Source organism: Streptopelia decaocto (assembly GCF_964273445.1).
Source record: "Streptopelia decaocto genome assembly, chromosome: Z".
Lineage (NCBI taxonomy): Eukaryota > Metazoa > Chordata > Aves > Columbiformes > Columbidae > Streptopelia > Streptopelia decaocto.
In genome coordinates this window covers 45,095,320-45,112,907 of record NC_138657.1, presented here as the reverse complement: position 1 = coordinate 45,112,907, position 17,588 = coordinate 45,095,320, and the positions used below count along the sequence as shown (strand labels likewise).

Genomic DNA, 17,588 nt, shown 5'->3' with positions numbered 1-17,588 from the left:
AAGTATGCTCTCCGTAAGAGTCCTGACAATTTTAAATGGAACTGCCCTGAATACTTTTTTCCTCAGACAAAGAAAGAAGAAAAATCTCTCTCACTAGATGTCCCCTACCACCTCATATGCAATAACAGAAATACTGAGAAGTGAGACAGGAATAAAACTCCTATTTCTGTAATTCAGCAAGTCACAGAACATTTGTGAGCTGTCCAGTTTCCCATTCTATTCCTAGATCTCATCTTCCTCTACCATAGCAAAATTAGGTGATTACCATTCAACGTGTATTTTGTAGTCTTTACGTGGCCTTCATAGTTCCTGGGGATTTTTGGAAGAAAAGCTATACACTATTGCTGTTTAAAAAAAAAGGAAAACAAGTTCTAGACAAACAATGGTGACTGATTTGTCTTCAGACTAAAACACAACATGAATATATTAATTGGTGAACTTTCAATTTACAGTCTGAAACTTTGAAAGCTAAAGCTTGCAGATGTCATTCAACTAGCTTTTTTTTTTTTCCCCTGCTTCAGCTTTACACTAACCTGTTCTTATATTTTGGTGAGTAGGACAACAGTCTAAATAATCTGTGTTCCAAACATGCCAGGGAAACTAGGAAGTCACCTGAAAATCATATCCAGATCCAGTCAATAGAAAATTAAGCTGAAACTCCATAGTATATTAACAGCACCAAACTTTTATGTTTAAGTTTTCTTTTATCTTAACACCACAGTTAACTTCATAGGGCTATACAGATTTCCTGTTGAAAAATTGAGACTCTCTTAAATAATAAATAGGGGTTAATGTGGGTGCTAGTAAGGTAAAGTTACAATGTTATAGATAATTAATGAAGTGCTAAAAAGTAGCATTTAGACCTGACATATGTGCACATAAACTTTCACACATACTTTTACTTGTGTAGAAATTGGGCGGGAGTGGGCAGAGCAGAGGGGGAAATCTACTTTAGTCTCTTTCAATTCCACTTCAGTGCTGCTTGTACTAGGTCTGTAACAACCACATTAAGCAAGAAAATATTCCATTCTGGTACACACATATATTACAAAGCTCACAAGTCTCAATTCTTAAATAATTTAATGAGAAGACATTACCAAAATCATTACTGCCAACAGAGCAATAAATGCTAGAGGTGTCTTTTGACCCCTTGGGTCACATTTGAACATTATCTTCCAAGTCCAGTTGTGCTGGTTGACAGTATCACTGTCCCTGAGAAGGGTTCTCCCCTCTGGAGTTCATCCGCCTAATCCATTTCAGGCAGTCACATTAAACTGCAGCTGAAGCACATGAGAGCTAAGGTAAGGGCTTTGCCAGCACAGCAGGTTACATGATCGTTCATTAATCTGCTCCAGAAAGAAATGCCACCCATCTGTGATGGCTATAACGTCACACACCACAGACATTTGTAAATTGAGTATACCTCCACAGCTTGAGATCAACCTGCACTGGGTAAGCCCCCGTCCAAATCAGACATGCTCCTGAGGTCCTCAAATTGACTGCCAGCAACTAAAAGACAATTTCGCCTGCCACTGATAAAAAGTGTGAATGGAACTCATTCTCATACCTATTTTAGGGACAAGCATAGTGTGTAGGTCCAGACTTAGCAGAATTTAGCAAGACAAAGAGTTTCAGAACATTAGTATGTGAGCAATCTCCCAAAACAGAACTTGGAACCTAAGACCAGCCCCTTCCCTACAGATTCTGTTTCAAGGCAGTTTCTTTGCCATTCAGATACAGATTCTTAATAGCGTAACTGGTTATACCAAAAGTTGAAGTAGTCTCAGATGAGAAAACATAATATGTAATCAGAATTTAAAGCTTTTGCAGCTAATACAGTTATATCTTTACTGACCCCATTTCTTGGTAAATTTCTCAGTTCTCACATACATTGTTACACAATAGGTTCATTATGCCTTAAGCTTTTTTGACAGAAGGCATTTGCTTTGCACCATGCCTTTTAATCTGTGGGAAAGAAATAATATAACCATCAGCTGTATAAGAGATTTCAGATCTCTCTTACAGATAATTTTTCCTTCTTTCAAGTGCCTATTAATATGCAGTTTCATACTACAGACAATTCCACAGATATGTTCTTAGCAAAAGCAGTACCAAGTCAGGAGATTTCTATAACACTCCTTGTAAAAACAAACAATAACCAGTCTCATACAATCACCTTTAGTGACGGAACTCTTTATATTTACCAGGATTATATCTCAGTTTAATTCTACTTGATATCAACTGAGGAGCCCAAACAAGCTGAGAAATATTTACATTGTACGTATGAGGAGATGCAGATTTCTTGATTTTAATTGCTGCTGATGGAAGAACAGATGTAATTTTATAGTAAAGGCATCAAAAACTTAAGGAAGAAGACTTCAGGAACCAAAACCAGGTACCCGTAAGAAAGTCAGCTAACAAAGGGGAATGACAACACCATTAAGACTTCACGCAAGTCCTTGGAGATAATATATGCAGGAAAAAAGTTGCAAGAAAAAGATAAGAGACATCTCTCATAACTTGACAGAATTATTCAAATCTTGTTATTGAAGGGGCAGCCACAGAGAGGATTTCTTTCAGACAGCTGGAAGAATAAGTACCTTACTATAGATTTATTGAGTTACTCCCTTCAAGATATATCTGAATGCTAGTAAAGATCCACCTTAAGCTAAGTTCGTTATGGCCCACACCTCTAGGTTTGGAACAGGACCAGAGCAGTGCTGGAGAGGGCAAAATAGAATCAGATTAAACTTAAATAAACAGAGCTCTCAAGTGCAGCTGGAGATACCATTCAGATGTAAAATTAAAAAACAGACAGACACAAATATACTTCCTGTGTAAGCAGAAAATTCCTGCTGGGAAAGTACCGGAAATTTCATGATTGATAACATAGAGAGCTAAAGAGGAAAAGGTGTTGGTGAGGCTACTTCTGGCTGTAGAGCAGGATCTATACCTGTCTCAGAAATTTAACAAACCTGGTTACCCACAAACGTTTTTGGAGGGGCTGAGAGGGTGAGGCTTTTTGGTTTGGTTTCTGTTTGTTTTTTTGGTGGCATGGTTGTTTTTCATTTGGGGCTTTTGGGTTTTTGTTTGGTTTGCTGGGGGGGGGGTGGGAATTGCATACATAAGAGGGTCTCTGGACCTGGAAAGAACTCTTTTTATACTCTGACCTTCCAAAAGAAGGTATAATATTTGAAGTGTCATAGCAAATATATAGTGAAGCTCAAGGGATTCCTCACTGAGTGAGATTAGTAACTTGCCACCCTAATTTGTAGGCTAATAAGGGATGTGTCCTTGCTTTTTGGGACCCTTCTCATAGGAGCAATACATAGCTATTCAGTCTGCTAGCCCCAAAAGACATCTAAAAGTTTGGAGGCTCAGATGAAGCCTCCTCCAGCATAACCTGATCTTATCAAGATCTTTGCTATTGGCTAGCTGAGCCAACAGCAGCCTAAAGACTATACACCTTGCTTGGCATACAGTGAAAGGGAATGTAAGTTGTAGTGACAGATGTTAGTACCTGCCAAAATAATGTGAAAAGATGTCCAGTAACTTCAACACTCCAATTCTTTAGAATACAAGTGCTCAATGGGCTACTTTTGGCTAGCAGAACTGGTGCTACAGGGTGAACCAAATACTAGATTAAGGCACTAAATGCCAAAGTTTGTCAGGCACAAAAAGTGCTAGCTGTGAAAATATACCACAGCTGATTATAGGAGGCAAGACAGGAATCTAGATGCAAAGAAGAAAGTGGAAGGCTGCCTGTCAGAAAGCTAAAGGTTAGCCCCAAAGAGTCCTTCCAGAATGGAAACAGAAACTGGCCAATTCTGAAAGTACAGGTACCACTGAGGAAATCAGCCTAATATACTTGGTTTTGAAAGACAGTTACAGAAGGAATGTAAATAAAATAATGAAATATATATATTAAAAGTAATTAAAAAATACTAGAACCTGTTAAAAACAAGCAAACAAACAAACAAACAACTCGGGGCAGGGTGGAAGTAAGTGCCAGAACACTGCGCTCCTTCCAAACCTCATGACTTGAATGGACACCAGCAAAGTTTTATGCAAACCTCTTCTCAGTTTCCCTCAGGACCATTCCCCTGCAGCTCCCAAGTCTCATCCTCCTGGAGAGCTACCTCAGCCTGCACTGTGCAGGGCATTTTTGTTCCATCTGACTAAAGTCAGCTCAGGAGGACAGACGTGAAACTAGGCAACAGGCGTATAGCAGGATGCCAGCCATCCTCCCACAATTAGGATATGATCCTACTAGCTTCAGCAGAAAGAAGCCTTTCTAATAAGAACTAAGAGAATTAGAAGTTCTATACATTCCTTTAGGCTGGTTTCAGATTTGTTAAATGACTGTACAGGGTGTGACATATTTCTAGGAAAGTTTTCAGGAGAACAATAACCAGAGAGGAAATAAATGGACACAGGTTTAAAGACAGTTCTACAAAAAGATAAATCAAAGTTTATACTGTGATTATTTTCTGTCAATATTCTTACTATATCCATACTTTGTTATTTTAGCTGTCATAATTGGACAATACAGTCCCTCCAAATTCCAGTGTTATTTTCTTTGAAAACACTAATTAGGTGCAAATAAAAGTCACTTATGTTCAAACTACCATATTTTGCTTCATTCAGATCCACAGTACTTCAAACAAAAAATAAAATTTTTAGAGAGATACACAGTAGTAAAGATTAAAAATAAATGAAATTGTGGCTTTCCATAATAACAAGCAGCTTCACCTTCTCTTAGCTGGTGTACATGTACCAGGATTAGATTACAGCAATATAATTCACTGCTTTTTTTTTTGTGTGTATTTTACAGTGATTTCAAAATAAAGTGACACTTCTCCATTTTATTTATTACACAGTATATACTTACTTTGGAGGAAGAAGTCAAATCATGTAAGCATACCTAGGTTTCAGTTTAAACTCAGACTTTAGATTATCCCACTGTAGGTTGGGGGAAGGGGTGCATACAGAAGAGTAAAGGAAGTATTACAGTTAAAAACCTCACATTTGCCATTGTCACATCTTCCAAAAAGCACATCTCTTCAGCACAGCTTAAGGGTTAAATACCTATGACAGTCCAAAAAGTCAAAAAGCCTTCCCAGAGCTTCTCCTCACTACCAGAGAGGGTCTCGTGGATGCAGCAGCAATTGGTGGCTGCCTAGGCCATAGCAACCATGAAGCAGTCAGGTTTAAAATCTACACTAACAGGAGGAAAACTGCCAGAAAGACCTCAGCTCTGGATATGAGGAGAGCAGACTTCAGGTTGCTTGAAGAACTACTTAGTAAGGTCCCCTGGGAAGAAGCTTTTGAAGGTGCTGGGCTCTAGCAGTGCTGGTCACTTTTTAAGTACCACCTACTAAAAGCACAGGACCAGGCAATTCCAAAATGTCAAGAGTCAAGCAGGTGAGGCAAAAAGCCAGCTTGGCTGAGCAGGGATCTTTTTCTGGAAATATGGCGAAAAAACAAAGTATATGGTCAGTGTAAGTATGGTCATGTATCAAAGGAGGACTACAGAGATGCTGCTCGCCACTGTAAGGAAGAAATCCATGCAACCAAAGTTCAATTAGAGTTGAAACTGGCCAGCACTGCAAGGGACAATAAGAAGGGCTTTTTTAAATACATAAATGGCAAAAGGCAAGCCAGAAATAACATTGGTCCATTACTTGATTAGCATGGTCACCTTATTAACAGGGACATAGACAAAGCTAAGACATTTAATGCTTTCTTCACCTCAGCCTTCAACACCAATGATGGGCTCTGCAGCGCCCACAGCTCTGGCTGGAAAGCCATGGCTGCCTCAACAATAAACTCCCAATCAATTCAGAAGTTGTACAGGATTTGCTACTCCAGCTATGGCCCTGCAAGTTGATGGGGCCTGATGGGATCCATCCAAGGGTGCCTAAAGAGCTAGCTGATGTCATAGCAAGACCTCCCTCTGTGATTTTTCAACAGTCTTGGGAATTTGGAGAGGTCCCAGCTGACTGGAAGCTGGCAAACATTGTTCCAATTTACAAGAATAGCAACAGGGATGACCCCAGAAACTACAGGCCAGTCAGTCTCACTTCTGTTCCTGACAAAATCATGGAGATTTTTCTGGGAATTACTGAAAACACACAAATGACAACGCAGTCATTGGTCCCAGCCAGCATAGTCTCATGAGAGGAAAGTCTTGCTTGACTGACTTCATTTCATTCTATAACACGGTTACCCACCTAGTTGACCAAGGGAAGCCTGTTGATGTGATCTTTTTGGATTTCACTAAAGCCTTTGATACTGTCTCTCACAGTATCCTCCTGGACAAGACGTCCAGCATACAGCTGAATGAACACACAATGCAGTGGGGGAGCAATTGGTTGATGGGCTGGGCCCAAAAGGTTCTAGTAAACGGGGTTATGTCGGGCTGGGGATCAGTCACTAGCGGGTTCCACAGGGATCCAACTTAGGGCCAGCTCTCTTCAATGTCTTTATAAATGACTTGGATGCAGGACTTGAGGGGATACTAAGTTTGACAGTGACACAAATTGGGAGGAGCTGTTGACACTCTCGAGGGCAGAGAGGCTCTGCAGAGGGATCTGGACAAATTGGAGAACTGGGCAATCACCAACCGCATGAAGTTCAACAAGGGCAAGCGCCAGATTTTGTACCTGAGACACGGTAACCCTGGCTGTACATACAGACTGGCATATGAGATGCTGGAAAGCAGCTCTGTGGAGAGGGATCTGGGGGTTCTGGATGACATCAAGTTGGACACGAACGAACAGTGCCCTGGCAGCCAAGAGGGCAACCGTGTCCTGGGTGCATCCAGCACAGCATTGCCAGCCGGGCGAGGGAGGTGATTGTCCCGCTCTGCTCTGCACTGGTGCGGCCTCACCTGGAGCACTGTGTGCAGTTCTGGGCAACACAGGATAAAAAGGATATAAAGCTACTGGAGAGTGTCCAGAAGAGGACTATGAAGTTGGTGGAGGATTTGGACAGGAAGCTGTGTAAGGAGTGGCTAAAGTCACTTGGTTTGTTCACCCTGGAGAAAAGGAGACTAAGAGGAGACCTCACTGTGGTCTACAGCTTCCTCACAGGGGGAGGAGGAGGGGCAGGGACTGATCTCTTCTCTTTATTCACCAATGACAGAACCCAAGGGAATGGCAGGAGGATGTGCCAGGGGAGGTTTAGGTTGGACATGAGGAAAAGGTTCTTCCCCCAGAGGGTGGTGGAGCACTGGAACAGGCTCCCCAGGGAGGTGTCACGGCCCCAAGCCTGACAGTGTTCAAGAAGACACTGGACAACACCCTCAGACACATTGGTGTGAACTGTGGGGTTGTCACATGCAGGCACAGGAGTCAGACTCAGTGATCCTTGCGGGTCCTTTCTAACTCAGGACATTCTATGATTCTGTGAGAACAGGCCATATTTAATGCAGCAATTAATAAACCAACTGGATTACTGGCAGGATGAACACAGAAAATCCATATTGCCTTCCAATATCAACAATGAAGATCTACTCCAGTTAATAAATAAATGCACGTACAAATTTTATCATAAGTTGTTACTTGAAGCCAATGGCACTTCAATTATACATCTGCTTAACTGCCTTGCTAGACTTACATCTAACATATTAAGTAATATGCTTCAAAAAATCCAAATATCAACAGAAATGGTAACATATTTCTTAATTCAAAAGCCTCTAGATACCTAAATGAATACAGTTACAATATTACCTGGGTCATTATGTGAATGAGGCACGACAAAAACTTGAAGCGGTTCACTGTCCCATTCATTTTCATTGTATGCAATATCAAATCCTTGTTTCCACACGCCACCATCTGGATTATCAAAAGGAAGAATGTCATAGACATCCAACATCTAAAAAAGAGTAAAAGGAATTTAAAACATGAATTCACAAAAACAGTTCTACTATTGAAAACAAAAGCTGTTTTCATCAAAAATGGATCAGCTTGTTCATTACACAGGGAGAGCTGAAGTGTCAAATGAATAGAAAAGTGACAAATGAGAGCAAGTTTCAGGTCACACTAGGACACCCAAGACACAGCTGGTAGGAAGAGGAGCATTTGGCAGGCTCTATTCTGAGGAAATTGAAATGGATTAGATAAACAGTAGATATAAGAGCCTCCAGTCACAAAAATTATGACAGCTCACAATGGCATTGGGGCAGGAAGGTAGGGAGAAGATTATATAGAGCAGCACAACACACTACAGGAATGCAGAAGATGGAGAGGACAAATTAAGCAAGAAGTAAGAAGGGATGACAACATGAGAGAGATTGAGGTGAAAGTCAAACTCACAAAAGGGAATGGAAAGAAACTATCAAGGAAAAAATGGTCAGAATTATAGCTAATAACAAAGCTCCTTATATACTTACTGTTGCCCAGTACACTAATTACACAAGGAAGAACATATTTCACTTGTCAATGCAAATAAGGTCACAGGTAAATAAAGCAACTCTAGAGGTACTTTAACAAGTTCCTATGAAATTTAGATACCACCAGATAGCTCCGAAGAGAATCTTCTAATGTAACTTTAGTAACTAATGTAACTTTAGTTTAGACTAAAGTTACCATATCCAACTTTTCCTTCTGTTTTTGTTTTGCCTTTTACTGGCACTAATAGTTTAAATAACTTAAACTAATCTTTAGTTCTAATCCCATGTTAGAATACAATTGTACACCTGAAAAACTTCCTTCAATAAACTTTTCACTTCCACAAAAATAGCCTATAGGAGTAATTTACTACATAGAATCATAGAATGTCCTGAGTTGGAAGGGACCCACAAGGATCACCAAGTCCAACTCCTGTCCCTGCATATGACAACCCCACAGCTTACACCGTGTGTCTGAGGGCATGTCCAGTCTCTTCTTGAACACTGTCAGGCTTGGAGCCACTACTGCCTCCTTGGGGAGCCTGTTCCAGTGCTCCTCCACCCACTGGGGGTAGAGACTGTTCCTACTGTCCAACCTAAACCTCTCCTGGGACATCTTCCTGTACATTCCCTTGGGTTCTGTCATTGGTCACCAAAGATAAGAGATCGGCGCCTGCCCTTCCGACTACATGAACACCACAAGAGTTAAAACTTGCAGTGATAAGCTAAAAGCTCATGGGTAAACATAAAGACAGAGAAATTATTTGACAATTACCATCACAGACAAAACAGACCTGACTTGGGGAACACTAAGTTAATTTATCACCAAAGAAAATAGAGTTTGATAGTGAGAAACAAAGACAAAACTAAAAGACCTCCTCCCTACTTCTCCCCTACCCTGGTTAAACTTCAGTCCTTCACTTCCAATTCACTGCAAGTGAAGAATAACTTCCAAGCAGCTAGTCAGTAAGAAGCAAAAAAGGTTCAAGACAAGTATTTCCTGGACTTGTTTTAATATCGTTTCTAAGTATAAAATGTTGATCTAGTAAGCAAGGGCTTTGTAAGAAGAGTAAAAAAGCAGAAATTCAAAAAGGATGCTGCCAGCCTTCACTATAGCTGCTTCAGAAGACAGTCATGTTGTTACAAGCTTTCCAATTAAAACATTTGAAAACTTACCAGTTGTCTTTTTTCCGCTCTATATGGGCTTATTCTTTCTCTACACCAAGAGACTTAGACTTCTGAAGAAACGCAAGTCTTGGGCAAACATCACAGCATTTACCCCAGTGAACACTAAACTACTGCACAGAAGAAATAAAAGTATAGCTCATGTCTCTTTGTCCATCTTTTTAAAGAGTGATTCATACATTTTTAAAAGGAGAGACATTATTAAGCACAATGTCAGACACTTCAGTGGCTGAAGGGGACAAGAGATGAGACACCTCACTGTATTAGTTAAAAGACCCTCCAACTCAGCATGATGGCTGTTTAGAATTCTGTCTTCGAGAACAAATTCCAGATACTTCTTGAACTACTGACCTTAAACAGTATCAGATCATAACCATATTTAATCCAGAGTTCTTAATTTTGTTTATTACCTAGCTCCATTTTTAAAAATTTAATTTGAATTATACCAATTCTCAATTCAGTGTTATTTTCAGTGGCCAGCTGTATTATAATTTTCTACCTGCTTACAAACATGACAAGTAACAAAGTATACAACTTCTTGATTTACAGTTCTGCCATGAAAAAAATCCTTTCACTATCCTATCCAAGAATCTTTCAGGTCTCATGTTATTAGTAACTTTTGTCCAATTTATGTAAAGAAAATACATCTATTTGAGTAGGAAGGCCTTGTAAAATTTCAGTGAGAAATATTACCAAGGTTTAATCCCTACTTGAATGCGTTCTCATAACAGCTTCTCCATTATGGGAGACCATAATGCACCGATAATTTATTTGGTGCAGCCTCTTTTGCCTTCATTCTCTAGAGTGATTTTTATCTAAACAATACATCTCACCTATACTAGCTCTTATTTCCTTCTAGTCTAGTCTCTCTTTTCATTCTCATACATCCACTTAAATGACAAACATGGAAAAAGTAAGGTCCAAATCTCTGTAAGTTAAAGTTTATGAAGAGCGGGTAGTTAGCACTTACAAGCTCTTCTAGAATTTAAAATATAGTTTAAAAAAATGTTCCAAATTATCTACTCAGAATTTCTCAGTCTTTGTAAAAATATTTAGAAGTAAATAAATTAACTGAGCTTGCAGAATACATCAGGCTTGACAAAGCAGCAAATAGTATAACTGTATTCATACAGAGTAATTTAGATCAGCTCGTCAACATTGTGTTTCAGGAATTCTGCTAAAGCCAAGGTCTTAGATTCCATAACTGAAATGTGGGTCAGACTCACAGGAGAAAAAATGTATACAGAAGCAGTATTAAAGTGACTTTATGATGATGGTGGATAACCTGCTGAGTACAAGGTACTAATGCAATGACACGAAGATTAGAGCTCTCCCTGTGCAAGGCAAGGAAAGAAAGTATGAGTAGGGCAACATTATTAAGAATATTCCCTGCTATTAATTGTTACTTAAGTACATGCATATAACCTTTAAAGAGAATTATTCAAAAAGCAGTTTGACTACTGCTGTGTACCATTAGGTAGGTACCTTAGCCGACATTGTGCAAATGTGAAGCAAAACATGAGAACAGTTTAAGCAAACATGTTTTACTTTCCATTCATAACAGGTTAACATGTCCAAAAATTTAAGCCAACACATTTTATCTCAAAATTCACATCTCATATTTACTATAACTTTTTTCTAATGCATCTGAAAAAAAGCACATCACTTAACATAGTAACAGACTGTATGAGAAATAGCCTGTTAACAATCCAGTAACTCGAAAACATATAATCCTACATCCACATGCTTTACTTTCCTGCACAGAAGTCTTAAAGCATATTAGAAACATGAACAGTCAGATATTGCCTTAAAAAAAAAACCAACTAATTTCTCTGTAAAAGACATACTAAACTGGTGCCTATCCCTCAAGAACTTAAAGGCATTATAAATGATACATCAGAGGTTATAATTGTTCTAATGTGTGTATTCATCCTAAGTCCACTGTCTTTCTCCTGCAATAGAAATGCTTTCACTTCTAGAAAGAGAAAGCTGGACTTCAGAACTTCATCTTTGCTTTAGAGTACTATGAATATTTATAGTACTCCCACAAGACTCCCCAAAACAGTACAGATCACAAACTTCACACAGTATTCTCAGTGCTCCTGAAACACTCCATTAAAACTGAATATGTAAGAGTCCATGAACTCACAAGCATCACCAGAAAGCAAAATAAATTCAACTTGAAGTGTTTGACTTCAAAAACTTCAACCTCTCCAGTTCATGCCAACCAGTCAACATGGCATATGTTCTTCCTTTCTGATCAAAGTGCCTATACAAAACTGGAGACACACAAGAATGCTGAAATACAGAAATGACATTCAAAAGGGAACACAGTACAGACTTTGAAAAATTATTAGTTCTTGACCATTCTTTACCTCCCCATGAAGACCTATCTACGCATACATCCCTAAAATGTAAAACCTGTTTAAATCAAGACTATCCACTATTTCCAGTTTATTTGTCATCAATTTTAGAACAATTTGGGGAAACTGAAAGAGTTTCTCAGAAGATTTTTTTTTTCCAAAGAACTTCTGATAGTACTGCACAATCATCACTGGGTTTTGTTTGAAGTTTTTTTAAAGAATTTTTAAGCTTTCTGAAATGTCAGCTCTTCATAACCACTGTTCCATTTCTAGACAGGTAAAAAGCAACAGTTTCATAACATCTGTTAAACACAAAAGTCACTCGAACAATTCTATTGTGTCTTAGATTAGGATCTTAGTACCAAGCTCTTACCAGTAATTAGACATGTTCAGAATTACAAAGTAATGACAGATAGGACTTGCTTACCTGTACATCTGAACTATGACTTCCACTTTTTGAAGCAAATAAACAATCCTCAGAATCAACCGCAAGCAAAACTGAAGCAGAAGGAAAGAGCTCAGCAACAGATCCTTGACTGAAGTTTATAGCCTCTGGATTTCTTTGTCCATCCTTTACTGATTCACTCAGATTGATCACAGAATCTCGTATGTTTGAAATAATTTCATTATTTTCTGCCAACAGGCGTTCTAAATGATCTATTTTTTCTTGCAATATGGAAAGTTGGCCCTGTTAACAGAAAAAAAAAAAAAGAAAAAGTTGAATTATTTCTCAGACCAATTCTTGACAGAATTGAAATATTTATATATATTGATTTCATAATAGTACATGATCACACAAAAAAACTAAATACATCTTTATTCCATATTTTATGTAAAGAAACTGATAAGAAATCTTACCAACATATGAAATCTCCTCTCAGAATAAAGGAAAAGAGCAAAAGTTATATTTTCTACTACGAACCTGAATTTGCAGCACAAGATTTAATCAGTGATACAAATATATTCTTAAAAGGTCACATTGTTTCAAGTACCAATTAAGCCAATTTCAACTTTTTTCATGTCTTTCATAGATTTGCAAAAATCTGATCCTTTCATTTATCCTCACATCAGAACAAAGAGAAAGCCAGTTTTTAGAAGGTATCACATCATAATGGGATTGACAGGATACATACATTTTAGGTTTTTCCTGTACATGTAAAATAGTATTTCAATAAATACTGAGTTTCTTATTTTCAGTGAAATTTAGAGATGAATCAACAAAAGCACTTAATGAGGGTAAAAGATCCCTGAACAGCCTAATCATAGTAATTATCTGTATAACTGGACCATTACAAACATCAAGATAATCCTGTAAAAGACAGCTCAGACTGATAGCACTTTCAGTCAGAAGGTCATATTGAGTTGCTGAAGAGGATTTTGTATATGATACTAGTGTGCACAGCGAGAGTAAGAATACAGAATAACATCAATATGAATTGAAATAAGTCAGTGTACCTCCCAAAGCAACTTGGAAGGAGAGAGAGAGACATCACAAAGCAATTTAATAGCATCTAATCCCAGTATTGTTGGAATACAGGAGGGAGCACAGCAGAACAAGGTACCTGGAAATGCTGCTGCCTTTTCATGTACTAGCCACTCCTTTCAAATTATTGGATGTATGCTTATTTTTCAGGCATGAATGCATTACCTTTTGGAATCACAAAAGGCCAGATTATTTAACATGTTTTTAGGGATATTTTATCTTAACAGTAATTAATTTCCTTCCACAGACTGACTTCAAGCTAACAATAATAAGATAGAGAAAAAAAGCCAGTCACTTCCTGTCATTAAAGTTGTGGTCAGACCCCAAAACATACAACGTAGTATCAAGCTTTTTTCAAGAAGCTGTCAATATAACAAAACCCACTGCAGATTCAGGCATTTACATTCTACCCATTACATTCAAGACAAATAGCATTGATTAATAGACTACTACTGTGACCTATGATTTTAATGACAAGTAAAACTTTTTCCTAGCACAAATGCCTTATTTTCTAAGTAATCTAGAATAATATTAGAAACAACGCATGTACATGAGACTTTTCCCCTTTGACAATAATTCACTTGAGGTCTTTGCATTTTCCTTTTAAGGGACAAATTGCTTTCCTCATTGCCAAGTTAATTCAAACTTCTGTAGTTTACAAAGGAGTAAGCCTCCTTTCTAAACTGTGATGTGCACTTTCTTTTAAGTTCTGCTCACTTTTAGAAGTTTGCAGGAATTAAAAACACCATCCCTTGCCAAGTCAGCCTTCTGAGTCCTACTAAATCATCATTGCTATAATTCTATCTTTATTAAAGTTATTTGTAATTCTGTAGAAGATATAATTTAGTATTGTTTAACATCTTGGTAAGTTTGTCCCCTCTGCTTTCTGGGCTGTGTAAGGTGCTGACTCACTGCTTTTTTCTGTTGTTTTTTTCTTAGATTGATACACTCTGAAAACAATAGCAGGCTTTAAAATGCAACACAAGCAAACAATCATTCCTTCCCGAAAGACAAAAGATATATTTTGACAACAGATCCAGATTAAGCTAATTGAGATGTAGGGTAAACAACCTAAAATCTCAACAAATTAAAGAAAAATACTAGAAACTTATAAAATAGATGAACTGAGAACAGGAAATCAGCATGCAGATGATGGGATACTGGAAAGAAAAAAACTGTAGTCCCATGCCCCCTGGTGGCACAAAAGAAGCAACCAGACTGAAATCTTTCAAATTCTACATTAAAGGTTAGTGTACACACATTTTTGTGTCAAATTAGTATTTTTCCCTTTCGATGCCTGTTACATTTTAGAAGAAAGAAAGGTTTCTCTAGTCAGAAAACTAATAGTCTATTATGCCACTCACCCTAAAAATAACATATATAAAATAATACTGAGTGGGGCTTTACAGGCTGCCCAGCATAGGTTCTGATCTTTAGATTCCTAAGAAGCTAAACTGTAGCCGCCATCTATACAAATTATTGTCTGCTTCACTACACTTCACTATAGTTCAAAGTTATCAAGTGTGCAAGAAACTGAAACACCGTCCACACGTATCCCACCAATGTATGCGCTGCCTCTACAACTGTAAAATCAGACAATTGTTTAAAATTTATATTCTCATTCACATATGTTCAAGAAATATTTCACCTCTTCCTACAAGAAAAGAGTTTTATATTGCCTAGCAATAGCCTGTCAACTACCTAGTCCCAGATTACACCACCAATCTGCCTTACAACATATAGCCAATTATAGTCTCTCCAGCACTGGCTAAGAACAAACAAAAAAACTCCACCAAAACAAAACACCACACACCACCAAATAGATGTTTAGACTAATCCTTCCTTTGGCATATACTGCCAAACTCTAGGGGTCAGATATAAACTCGAAATATGACATAACCTCCAAATTTTATATCTATAAGATGGTCCTTTCATTTAACTTATTATACTTTAAGTGCTCAAATATCCACAAAAGCAACTTCTATCATTTTGATGTTTATTATGGGACAAAACACTTGGCTTTGTAAATTAAGTCACCTGCTTCCTGTGTCACAAGAAATCACAATTTTTTTCACTGAACATCTTCAAACAACAATGATTTTATTTGTTTTTACATACTTGAAGCAATAATTTATTAAGGTGGAGGGTTCAAGACTTCCTAGGAATCTGAAGAGCAGTGATTTTTAAAACCCTGTTGAAGTACATTACTTTAACTTTGAAGGTAGATATTCTGTTATTTGGAGAAATAAATACTTACAAAGACCCTCACTGCGGAACTTAAGAGGACATTAATGAAGACAATCCTTGAGATGCCCCACACCTCTCTTCTAAAGCATTTAAACATGCCATGTACTAACTCAACTTGAATGCAAAACATGCAATAAAAGCTACAGTTAAGAACACATAACTAAGACCTTGTGCAGTAGCCGAGTCTTGAGATTTTAAAAATATTTGCAGTTTCTGTTGTGAAATGCATCAGCCATGAGAGCTAACTTCAAGAAACAACGGTGTCACAAACTAGAAATGGATCCCACTTTTCATTCAGTATGAAAATAGTTAATGTCAGGAATCCAATCACAAGTTGAAAATTTCACATGGATGCAAATTATGCGAAAGCTAGGTGTATTTTCATTACATAGTCTCCTTTTCTCCTTACCAATTTTAAATAGGAGTAAACAATGCCTAGGATATAGTATTTAATAGTAAAATTATTTGAAAATATGGGCTAAACATGGAAAACATTGCAGCTCTTCGAGACAATAGTATTAAAATATGAAAATAAATCAGTTTCAACATTTTTAGAGGAAGGCAGACAACTAACACTGCTGAACTTCAAATGTCAAGGCCAAACAGCACAAAACAGTAAAGTTACTCTAAAACTGCGTCACCTTATTGATTGATAGTAACAGATGCTGGTTTGCTAGTAAAACAGGGGCATTAAATAGGTCTAATCAAAAAATAAAACACACAGGTCTCCTCCATTACTAAAAACACACCTTAGTAGTATTTTGTTTTAAAATAAGTTTGAAAATTTTACACACGTTTAGGAGAGAGTGGGGGTGATTTTTTTAATCTAAGCAGAGGGGCACCAATTTTACAGTAACCAATTCTCTCCGAAATTTCGTAATCTACATGGTTTTGTAGATACTGGATAGCAAAATGTGCCTAGGTGTACAATTAATAAATGTCAGCAGACCTCCTCCCAACTTTACAGCACCAAGCCTGCTCAGAAAAGATTCAATCCTGACCCAAGACTTTGAGCCCTGCCTTGCTGCACAAGAAACTGGAGGCACGCTGCCTGCATAAGTATGTCTTAGCCTCAGTGAACATCATATTAAATGATGCTCTGTTAATCTACATAAAGAAATGCAATGTAAAGTTATGTGAATCACCTGGCCTATACAACCAGTTAACAAGTTTATAACATCTTTGGTGTAAACTTCTTTCTTTCATTTTTTTCTGCTTTTATATATTGATAAGAGTATGCAAATAAAGATTTTACTAAAAAGCAAGAAAGGCAACTCTGCTGTTAAGCCATGGCAAAACAACTATTTCTACAAGAAGTGATATGTACCAACAAATCCAACAGTACTGAAAGTACAGCTGCATTAGTAGAATGGTACCACATGAGCAGCGCAACTGTTTACCATCCCCACGGTTACACACGGTTGGACTTAATCAACAAAATCTTCCCATGTATAGCACAGACCAGCAAACCCTCCTCCCATTTGGAACAAAAACTGTCCCTACCCGATAGCTTCACTGAGCAACTTGCTGCTACCACCACATGAACCAACTACATGAACAGTTCCTTATGCTTCAGTCAGTCTGAACCCTTCAGCAGTTTTCATGCCCCAAATACTCCAAAGCAGTCTGTTTTCCCACAGCTCTCTGCTTGTCCTTCTCTGTTTGCTTCTGACACCAGTCTGATCCATAGCAAGGACTCTCTCCAGAAAGGAGCACACTGCCACACAGCACAAGGAGGGAAGTCCAGTAAAATCAAGCTGCTTTATTCTGGGGAAGTGGAGTGTGGACAGTTTCTTCTACGTAGACATTGTAAATTGCAGAAAGAATATTGGTTGTAACTTTCATTTCCTCAGCAAACATCCACTGCTACTCTAAATGCAGTCACTTTTAACAGGCCACTAATGATCATTTCATCAGG

The 17,588-nt window shown here is 38.0% G+C and overlaps 1 protein-coding gene across 1 annotated transcript in view; it reads right to left on the bottom strand.

The window, feature by feature from the left end:
- Positions 1–17,588, bottom strand: part of MAN2A1 (mannosidase alpha class 2A member 1) — a 112,429-nt gene that overhangs the window by 86,879 nt on the left and 7,962 nt on the right. Inside the window, exons 2-3 of the mRNA XM_082075491.1 lie at positions 12,368–12,628; positions 7,734–7,878 (exon numbers count right to left, since the gene is read on the bottom strand). Coding sequence (XP_081931617.1) covers positions 7,734–7,878; positions 12,368–12,628 — 406 coding nt within the window. The remainder of the gene's footprint in view (positions 1–7,733; positions 7,879–12,367; positions 12,629–17,588) is intronic.